The sequence below is a fragment of the Echeneis naucrates genome, chromosome 4, assembly GCF_900963305.1.
Source record: "Echeneis naucrates chromosome 4, fEcheNa1.1, whole genome shotgun sequence".
NCBI classification, from domain to species: domain Eukaryota; kingdom Metazoa; phylum Chordata; class Actinopteri; order Carangiformes; family Echeneidae; genus Echeneis; species Echeneis naucrates.
In genome coordinates, this window is record NC_042514.1 from 11,585,791 (window position 1) to 11,596,060 (window position 10,270).

The 10,270-nt window shown below is 39.8% G+C and overlaps 2 protein-coding genes across 3 annotated transcripts; one reads left to right on the plus strand and one right to left on the minus strand.

Moving 5' to 3' along the window:
• The first annotated feature begins 1,021 nt into the window (after positions 1–1,021).
• Positions 1,022–6,397, plus strand: c4h19orf44 (chromosome 4 C19orf44 homolog). 2 transcript variants are annotated; one of them, XM_029499482.1, is made up of 10 exons: positions 1,022–1,208; positions 1,435–1,599; positions 1,693–1,823; positions 1,938–2,424; positions 3,227–3,584; positions 4,036–4,115; positions 4,383–4,875; positions 5,044–5,133; positions 5,577–5,743; positions 5,970–6,397. In XM_029499482.1, the coding sequence occupies exons 1-10, from the start codon at positions 1,101–1,103 to the stop codon at positions 6,057–6,059; spliced, it is 2,169 nt and encodes a 722-aa protein (XP_029355342.1). In that variant the 5' UTR covers positions 1,022–1,100; the 3' UTR covers positions 6,060–6,397. The 2 variants fall into 2 exon arrangements, with proteins under 2 accessions (XP_029355342.1, XP_029355343.1); XM_029499483.1 differs by having other exon boundaries at positions 1,696–1,823.
• An 8-nt stretch (positions 6,398–6,405) lies between these two features.
• On the minus strand, positions 6,406–9,745 carry akr1a1b (aldo-keto reductase family 1, member A1b (aldehyde reductase)). Its single transcript, XM_029499485.1, has 8 exons — positions 9,644–9,745; positions 8,765–8,884; positions 8,413–8,564; positions 7,938–8,133; positions 7,630–7,829; positions 7,144–7,216; positions 6,947–7,033; positions 6,406–6,691 (listed from the first exon to the last, which is right to left on the minus strand). The coding sequence occupies exons 1-8, from the start codon at positions 9,722–9,724 to the stop codon at positions 6,626–6,628; spliced, it is 975 nt and encodes a 324-aa protein (XP_029355345.1). The 5' UTR covers positions 9,725–9,745; the 3' UTR covers positions 6,406–6,625.
• Positions 9,746–10,270: the final 525 nt, after the last annotated feature.

Below are 10,270 nucleotides of genomic sequence, written 5' to 3' on the forward strand. Positions count from 1 at the left end.
GGTGATGATGAGTGTAATGTGTAAAATCTAAGAAACAATAAGAAATTGATGATGCATGTATATTTATAGGGATTGATGAGGTTGATAATCAATTATGGTATTGCTATGTTTATGGTGCTGCAGCCAAATAACATTTGGGGAACTTGATAAAGTACTGAGGACATGCAACACCAATTAAGGCAATAATAAAGGTAGAATAAGGAGAAGCCAGAACTGCAATTCTGTTGGGTACCTGCTCATGTAGGAACAAAAGGGAATGAAGGCACAGATAAAATATTCAAAAAAAAAAAACAAAAAACAAAAAACCAGAATTAGTGATATCATAGATATACCTGTTGGGAAGGCGAAGCAAAGGCGATAGTCATGAAAGAAATTATGAAATAACAAGACAGAGTCTCAGAAAACAGCAGAGGTCAAAGCGAGCAGAAAAATATGAAGGGATGTATAGTGGATTAATGTATAGAATGTGTAGAATTAATATATGGGATGTATAAAAGATTAACATTTTGTTTTGTGAAAAGTACATCAGATAAATGTTCGGAGTATAAATTAAGAGAGGATGTTGAACATAACACTGACACATTGTCGAAAGTATTGGGAATAAAGTGGAAAAAGAACCCAAAAGACAGTTAAAACAGAGAATGTAGTACAGAGTGGAGCCTGTATGATTATTCTGGGAACATACAGTTAAAATTAAATGAACGATTATTATTTGGGCTACCTAACTATGGCCAGTCTCTCACGCGACGCGCTCCGGTACAGTAGGCGGCCGTATGCACCCGGTACGACATTTTTGCAGCCCACCATAAAAACAGACGAAGAAGAACGCTGCTCCATGGAAACAACGGACTCCGCGGTGAACGCGTCGTTATCTTACAAGTACTATTTAAAGGGATAGAAGCAGGTTATAATGCACTCCGAGTTTAACCTAAAGTAGCTCACGAAACGCTTCCGACGAACCTTATCTTGGGCTTTTTTTTTTTTCTCAGCTTCAGTTTAACCAGCAGCTTGGTCACGAACTAGCTAACACGGGCAGGATGGAGCAGCGGGGCCGAGCTTGTGTAAAAACGGTGTGTTGATGTAACAACGTCGGTCTAAAGATGTGGAAACGAGGCAGTCGAAGTTCAGCTCTGGACCGAGCTCAGGCTCTGCTTTCCGCCAAGAAAAATGGCCCAGGAGATGATGAGTTCACACAGGAAGCACCAGCAGTAAGCCTCCAACACGTTTACTGAGCATCGATCTCAGAGAAGGCTGGTTCAAAGAGTGTTTTAGAGTCCTGTTACTTATTATGTGTTCTGAAGTCTAACAGTGTTGCATTTATCTTTAAGTATAAAGGAACCCGCAATGGAAAGTATATCAAAATGGTATTTGTTTTCCATCCATAGTCACGCAAAAACAAAATTTCAGATCTTGTCCTCTCCTTCTTCTCCCTAGGGTGCAGTGGGTGGGCCTCTGAACACTGCTCTCCCAAATACCCAGATTGTATTCTCAGATCTGAGTGACCTGTCCTCGGTCAGCTCAGCCACTAAGGATGGAGCAGACACTGCCCACTCTGTTACTTTTGAGAGAAGGCAGGGAAAAGAGGCATGCTCCAACGAGGTATATATAAAAAAAATAAAAAAATCTAACTGTGCATACTTGATATTGTTTTGCTAAAATCATAAATGCTGACCTTGCCCTGTTTGATGCCAGCAGGAGCTGAGACCTCAGGGCTCTTTGGTAGGTGGAGGGAATAGATTTTTGAAGAAGGCTCCACTAAGTGCAACAAACAGCAGCCAGTCACCTGTCAGCAGGAGTCGACTGCAACAGAGACCTGAACCAGGGTACAGTTCTGATTATATATATATGATTATATTTTCTGTAGCTTAATTTCAACTCAAATCGGTGCTGAAATTAATTTTTTCTTTTTCATGCATCCCTCTCACAAATCTGGCCAGCTATGTGTCATGTTCCCGCTCTGGCTCCCAGGCTGCTGCTTTGAGCAAATTGGCTCAAATTGAGAGCCGTTTCCGCAGCCATATGCAGGTCCAAGAGCATGCCAGGAAGGGAGCCTCCCCACAACCACCAGCAGCTCTCCAGTCAGTGGAGGCCTCTTTGCCAGTGTCAGCACAGTCCAGCAGTGACCAGGGTCTGAATGGGAAACGTTTCCTGAAGAAAAAGACTCCTGTAGCTGTTGAAAACACCAACACTGCTGCTGCTGGACATCCAAAAAGCCCAGATGTTGGTGTCAGCTCCAAGTCGAGAGCTGCTGGTACTGTAATCCCTTCCGCAAATTTGGAGATGAAGTCATTGAGAATACTAAGTGGCGTGAGTTTAGAAAGTGATGAAGAGGATATGAGGAAACTGCTCGGAGACTCTTTGGATTCAACAGAAGACAGCTTGTTAAGACCAAGGAGACCTGTTTCCGCGAGATCAGTGCACAAGGTATATATCAATATTGCATCCTGAGCTGTTAGGCTCTTCTGACAGTCACCACGTGTATTAGATAGGCGTCCTCTATATTTTTATTTACAGAATAATATCAGGCTTATACCATCAGTTTACATGCCAGTGGTTCTAAACACATTCAGGAACAGTTTTTCTAAAAAAAAATATATATATATATATTCATAAATAAATAATAAAAAGCTGCAATTCTAAATCATTTTTGATTTCAAAAAATGATTATCATTGACATGACTTAAAAATAAAAACATAGTGTGGACAAGGTTTCTTTATTTTCTTTCTGTTTCCACATTTTTTGCATCATATGTACTGTACAACCCAAATGAGGCATCGTACACCAGAGTTATAAGACCCATTACTGATGTCAGAACCTTTGTTCTGGTCAAACATGTACTGATAGTATCAATGGTTTGAGTTTGAGACATGATATCCCATCACAGTTCGGGTGATACATAGAATAATGCAGTTATGGAGTCAAATACATGCTTTTTTTCATAAGAATTCACAATGCCTTTTTCCCCACTGTGAATTTCTTTGTGCAGGGGATTGTAGTGCAATTGTGTACACTCAAGCACATTCAAAAATCATGCTGATGGTAGTGTGAATACTGATGCAGATACTGGGAGTTTAAAGTCAGAGTTGCAGGAAAATAATTTCATAATCAAGAATCTACTCAATGTTAGGGGGTAGTGTGGGACTGGGACGCAGCCATTTGGGTAAGTTGTGAAGGCCCCTCCATCCCTTCGGTATGCACTAACACTATGCTTTTCCTCTCTTACAGACATGGAGCAAAGGCAGCCAGAAAGTCCACTCCCCACCCACACCTCCTCCAGCATCATCACCCTCCAACACACCACCACCTCACTCCCCTGCCTCTCCACTTCACCGTAGTTCACCATTTCGATTCACTGGCCAGGCTCAAGCCCGCTTCAGCCCCTCTGTGCGCTCTACATCTCCCTCCCCTCCCTCTGTCTCTCCTCTTTCAAGGAGAATGAGCTCTCCTCACAGGGCAGATAGTCCACAGAATTCTCTTTCCATTATGTCTGGTCGCAGTGAGGTGGTTTCTTTGGAGGAGCTCTTTCCTGTAAGGCCTGACTCTGAGGATCCCTACAGTGAAATGAGTTTAGCTTCCTCTGAAGGTGAGATGAAGTGGAAGAGACTGGTTAGCAACAGAAAAGTAAAAAGAATATGAAACCAGTCTAAACACAATATATATATTTTTAATAATTTCCTGCTGTCAAAAAGCTCTGTCTGTCCTTTTGCTGTGAAGTAATATGGTTTGTCTGTTCATTTTCTAATTTTATCTCATGCATCCTAGATGGACCACAAGGTACACAAATCTTCTGTTGAGCATTAACAGAGTTGTCTTTCAGAGCATCACAATTTGAAAATGACATTAAGGCATCATTCTCATGTTTTTAGGATGATAATAAATTATAAAGGACAATGAAATGGGAATTGGTAGTTAAATAGATGTCATCATTTTTTGTTTGTTTCCAATGTATATTTCATGCATTAATAGTAGTTGTACACATGACTGTTTGTGTGGACACATACAAATTCTGTTATCATCATTTAATTATACTGCAGAGTTCAAGATAAATGTGATGACACTCGATGACCTTCTACCTGCCCCCTTTGGATTTACAGAGGAAACACCAGGAAAGAAGGTAAGAAATGACGGAGGAGCATAATAAATCAAGTTGCTGTAATATATGATATAGTTTAAGTTAGTTGTGGGTGTATGGAGTGGTTATAATTAGTCATCTGCTGTAATTGGAATGATTAATTGTTTAGATTATTCTGCTGTTCACTACTCTCCCTAACACAATGTGAAGTGATGGCTGCTGTTGGAAAAAGTTTGAGGCATTTCTTTTTTGGCTCAGGATCATGTTGGATTCACTTAATTTTTTTCTTGCTTTTTGCTCCATTAACAGAGAGAATATGAACATGGTACTTCTGTTCCTGGTTCCTTAAACAGACATCAGACGCCACCAAGATTGACCGAGGGGAAGAAGGAAGAGCAGCCAGATCAGGAGGAGGATGTGCTGAACTACCAAAGTGACTTTGAGAGTGAGAGCAAAACAGAGCCAAATTGCAGTGTGAGCCAGGTTTCAGAGCACTTGCAAGGAGACGAAGATGAAGAAGAGTTACTATCGGAGATCAGAGAGAATGTATCAAATTCTGACATATCCCGCGGGAGGACAGAAGATGATTTATCAAATACCTTCTCAGAGACAAGCTCACATTCCTCAGATCGCAGCCAAACATATCATCCATCCAGCAGAGGTGGGGACTCCAGATCTTCAGTGTCGCATATCCGCCAGACTTCATCTCACCAGTCGAGAAGGAGGTCTTCAACCAGAAAGGTTTTAAAGGATGCAGCAACACAGGTCCAGCCTGATAGCACAGCAATCTCATGGTCAGCTGGTTAGTCCTTTGTGCACAATATATTAGATTATCATATCATATCTTCATGTTAATTAATAATAGCAATATTTGACAAAGTGCAGTGTGTGTCAGATCCAGTAGGTATGAGCCAAGGTCAACACATAAAAGAATTATGTGCATCTCTGACCCCTGACTCCCTCTTTGCAGGTATGGCTACATCTAGACCTTCACTGGGCATGACCAATTCAAATCCCACACCGATGGCTGTTCATACTCTCAGTGCAGAAACAGTAGAAGGTAAGACCCAATCAAAGAGACTAAGATGCAACATAATGAAAGGTTAAATTCTTGAGAGCACGGACAGTCTCTCTCAATTAAGATGATTTTTTTGTTTCTTTTTTTCCATAAGAGAAAGTGTTCAGTAGAAGCCGCAGCAGATTATCAGGCTATGTCCAAATGCACGGAGATGCACAAGAGTGCCATCTACTGTTGAAACATATTTATGGAATAAATCTGTCAGGCACCTTCCTTGCATCTGTGGGCACATAGTTTAAGTACAGCAAAATAATACATTCATGTATGCAGTGCCACTGAAAAAAACTCTTTAACTGGGTGCCACATTGCACATTGTAAGGATTACAGTATTTTTTCACTGAGTTCAGTTTTGCTATCACACATGCTGTCACTTCACATTTTGCTGAGTTGCTCTTTTTTTGATGTACCCTATGTCTCTTCCTCAGCTCTCAGCACCTACAATCCATCTGCATTTGTACTCAATGAGTTTCTGAAACAACAACTTGAAATGACGAGACGCTTCATCGAGCGCAGTCGACACCTTCACTCGAGCTTGGTACAGAGCCTGGAGCCCCCAAACTACAGATACACCACGTTGGAGGACACCAAAGAGGTAAAGCATATCGCTTATACATATACATACTGGAGTTGCAGTTAAGTCTTACTTAGCAAGTGTATTATTCTGCTTGGAGGGAATCTACTGAATACAAACCTCCTGCATTTACGGACTGTAACTGGTTTCTGGTTGTAGTTGAAGATTAGCCAGATATTAGATTCATACAAAAAATAAAAAGGAAAGCTGCAACTAACTAAATTTTCATTCTTTTTTCTTTTCACAGCACATACGCAGGCAAATACCCCCAAAACTTACAATGGAGAAAGCTTTAGAGGAGGTACTGCAGGAGATGAGAGACTGCCAATGCTCATGATAGCTGACGCAGTCAAACTTGATTACTGAGCCCAATCTGTAGAGCTAGAAGTATTGTCTCATTAGATTTTATATGCAATTAAATTCAAATTTTGTACATTACAATTATTTTGTAATCATGCCAGGGAGATTTCAACTGACTCTTTTAGAGATCTTCATAGTCAAAAAAAATTACGTCTCACATTGAATTTTAGAAAGTTGAGTTTAAATCATCAGATTTTTCATGTCAGTGTATCAAATTTTTGAAACGGATTTACTGTGTGGTGAGGTCAGTGATGTACATGTAAAGCTTGGACTTTCATACATAAAGATTACATTTTTCAAATAAAGACACTACCAAATTAAGTAACAAAATGTTTATTTAAAAAATTACACCTACAGTATGTATACAGTCATACCAGTCTTCACCACAAACAGTAACTTGAAATGTTCTAATGATACATGCAGGATTTGACATGATCCAAAGACAAATTCCAATGCCAGGATCCAGCAAAATGTACTTTTGAAGTAGGAGGGTGATATTGATTTGTTTGTTGAAGGCACAGATTTGGGCTGCAGTGTAAATTCTCAGTAAGGGTCGTTGAAGGGGTAGTGAGGATGTCCTGCATCCCTGGGAACCAGATCTCCATCCACCTGCAACATCCAAACCAAAGCTGAAACATTAGCCTCTCCAAATCGCTGCTTTGTTTATCTTCATCTGCTCAAACCGGTTTTTAAAACCAGGCTCTTGCTTTTCCATCTGACAATATAACTGCTATACAATTAACTTCTTGCTGGATTAGTATTTAATTTGTGAGAAAAGTGAAATTCTATCAACCAAAATAGGCAAGAAATTAACATACACACTTACACTGTCCACAAGAGCGACAGTACATAAAAGCCACTTACTTCGATCATCGGTACAATGTAGCGCCAGCCTTTGTTGAGTGCAGAGATGCTTTTAATTTCCTCTGGCTCGAGGGTAAAGTCAAACACCTGACAACAGAAAATAATATCACCATCGTCAAATCTGATTGAAGGCGACCATTCATAAAAAGTTTTGTGATATGGAAATGAAGATTTATTTCTGTGAATTCAAATTCCACCTGAATGTTCTCTTTGATCCTTGTCTCTGTCACACTCTTGGGGATTGTTACTACTCCTCGCTGCGTCTGCCACCTGCAAACACAGACTTACGGTCACTGGAGATTTGGTCTGCTTTCTAAACATGCCAATATTAACTTGTAAAAGGAGAGGAAATTTTTTTTCCCCTCTGCAAAAGTAGCTGTGTTGTCATTCTGAGCTTGTGCTTTCATTTTAACTTTCATTGGATCACAGTTTAAGAAATTTCAGGAATATCAGCTTGAATCAGTGTAAAATGCTGATTACAGAAACACCAGTCGTCCATGCTTGTTGGACTAGACATACATTATGTCAAAACTTCAATTGTTTCAAATGCTTCTGTTTAAGAACTTAAGAGTTTTTCCTGATCTGAACAATTACAATGTCTTCAAACTTGAAAGATACACTGTGGAAATAAGTGTATTGTTTGGTTAGGAAAAAAAAAAACAAAACTTAACGACAGAAATCACCTCAAAATAATCTGAGCTGGGCTCTTTTTATATTTTTCTGCAATAGAGGCTATTGCAGGCTCCTGAAGCAGAACGGGTTCTCCTGGATGTTTCCAGGCCCGGTCAGGGGAGCCAAGAGGACTGTAGGCCGTCATCACCAGGCCGCGGTCCCGACAGTGGGCCAGCAGTTCTACCTGGGACAGGTAGGGATGGCTCTCTACCTGTCCGACAAAAATACAGGGATTCAGGGAATTTCTCACCTAATGTGCTTGGTGCAATTAAAGTAGCTGTTTTGGGTTTTTTTTTTTTAATCATTACAAACACAGTACCTGGAGGACAGTTGGTTTGATGCTGGCAACAGACAGGATGTCATCTATTTGTCGACTGTTGAAGTTTGACAGGCCAATCGATCGGACAAGACCTTTCCCCACCAGCTTTTCCATGGCAGCCCAGGTTAGCTTGTAGTCTATGTCATCGTAAATCAAAGAACCATCCTCCTTTCTGGGGAAAGGAACATCTCCTCGTCTGATAATTACAATGAGGGAGTGACAGAATGAAGGAAGTAAGAGGACAGCAGTGTCATAACTTCATTCTTTTTCCACATTTAACAATTTATACATCATAAAAAATATTTTTAAAACCCATAGTCAATACTCAAAATAATTAGCTTATTATAGTCTAACAGTGAACTAAAGATCTTGTTATTTCAGGACAAACTAGATGTTTTCTCCTGACATTATCTCGTTATCTCAAGAAAAAGTTTCTCAAGATAACCAGTAAGACCTGGGAGTGGGTTGAGCTCACTGGAAGGCATGGGGCCAGTGGATGAGGTAGAGGTCCAAGTACTCCAGCTTCAGGTCCTTCAGGGTCTTCAGCAGAGCTGGCTCCACATCTTCTGGGTGATGCCGGGTGTTCCACAGCTTGGAGGTAATGAAGACATCCTCTCGTCTCAGCGACTGGCACACAAAAAAAAAAAAAAAAAAAAAATCAGCTATAGTTCAAAGTTTTAATTTCCTTAAGTCCTTAATTTTTAAGGATCAAAGTGAAATTTCAAGATAATAGGGATGAGAAAGCACAAGCTCAAATCTGAAAGACAGACATCTATTGATGGTGATCATTTTTGACTGTTTGAGTTTCTAAAGTGATTGGATATTACCTTCCCAGGGCCTAGAGTCTCCTCAAGGGCTTCTCCAATCTCAACCTCATTCCCATAAATAGCTGCACAGTCAATGTGGCGATATCCTGCCTCCAAGGCCCAAATGACTGCTTGCTTCACCTGTGATTAATGTAAAACAGGACTATTGAAATTAAACAGACTTAAAAAGTAAAAAAGGCAGATTATTTAGTGACAGGAGGAAATACAGGAACAAACATACACACACCAATACAGATTTTTTTCATATAGTATATGCAACAGTGAAATATTATTACCTTGTAAAACTGATATGATACGTTTATTAGTGACATTTAGCAGACATGGAGCAACATTAGCATTCATTTATAGTAATCTAATGTAATACTGACTCTTTTTGTTTTTGTTTTTTGAGCCTGTGTTTCTTTTTGGGAAAGCTGTTCTGCTAAATTTGCCATTTCATCACCAGTTAAGTCACCAACTCTGCCAGTTTTATTTGATGCGATGCAGTAGCATCCACTACACTATTCTTCCTGCTGTGGCAGCGACTACATCGAGAGTGCTGTCAGACTAGAACAGCGGGTTTGTGGGGAAACCATTACCATAGCTGAACGATAATAAAACACACCATTGAGTTTGTAGAATGAGACATAGATGGCAGAGTCTGGTGATAATTCCTTCTGAGCACAAGCAAGCAACATCTTTATCATTACACAAAATAATTTGATCTATTGTTCGTGTCAAAATGGATGTTGATTGTGACTTAAAGTGATTTAATGGTTTAAACTTTGATATATATTTCTGCTTTTGGAAAAAGGACATAGAGGAACGGAAAGGGCAGAGATTTTCAAGACAAATTAATCATAACAAGACATATCATTACAATAAAAGTGCATCCTATACCTTTCCAGGCTCACTTTTCCAGGTTCCCAGTCCAAGTAAGGGCATCTTTCGCCCAGTGTTGAGAACTGCAAAGTCATTCATGCCTTTCAGAATCACCTTAAAAGGATGATGAGAGCATAAGGGGCGTTTTCTGCCAACTGTTCAAAAACACCACCTCATCTTGTTGATGTTTCCCTTTCCGGGACGATGACTTGTGTTTCCGGTGAAGAAGAGGAGGAGACATCTGCCTCAGCCGGGAAAGTGGAATTTGGTTTTGCGTCTGATAGATTTATCAGTTTCTTAATAATGATGCATTTTGTGACGTGAAGAGGCAATCTCATATGCCTAGCAATGCAGTACTTGGATATAGGGTTTAGGAAATGGTGGTTCAGATGTTTTCAAATAAACCAATAAAGCATGTAAAACAATTTATTCTTATATTTAACAATATGAGAGCCAAAAATAGAGCGATTATATATATATTATATATATATATATATAATGTAGTGGCGATGCATAGTCATCCTGTCCTGATGACGCAGTTCATGCTTTTGTCCCCACAGGAGGAGTGAGAAAGGATGATCTATTATAGGCCTATAAATAGGGAAAAGTTCCCATATTGACATATTTGGGTTTTAATGTCAAAAC

What these genes read in the sequence shown, in the direction of transcription:
- akr1a1b (XM_029499485.1), bottom strand. Translation starts at nt 9,724, where the DNA reads ATGAATGACTTTGCAGTTCTCAACACTGGGCGAAAGATGCCCTTACTT. An exon ending in AGACTCTAGGCCCTGGGAAG is followed by an intron (nt 8,565 to 8,764) that starts GTAATATCCAAT and finishes TTTGTGTGCCAG; the next exon opens with TCGCTGAGACGAGAGGATGT. An exon ending in TCAAACCAACTGTCCTCCAG is followed by an intron (nt 7,830 to 7,937) that starts GTACTGTGTTTG and finishes TTTGTCGGACAG; the next exon opens with GTAGAGAGCCATCCCTACCT.
- c4h19orf44 (XM_029499482.1), top strand. Translation starts at nt 1,101, where the DNA reads ATGTGGAAACGAGGCAGTCGAAGTTCAGCTCTGGACCGAGCTCAGGCT. An exon ending in TCACACAGGAAGCACCAGCA is followed by an intron (nt 1,209 to 1,434) that starts GTAAGCCTCCAA and finishes TCTTCTCCCTAG; the next exon opens with GGTGCAGTGGGTGGGCCTCT. An exon ending in AGCAATCTCATGGTCAGCTG is followed by an intron (nt 4,876 to 5,043) that starts GTTAGTCCTTTG and finishes CCCTCTTTGCAG; the next exon opens with GTATGGCTACATCTAGACCT.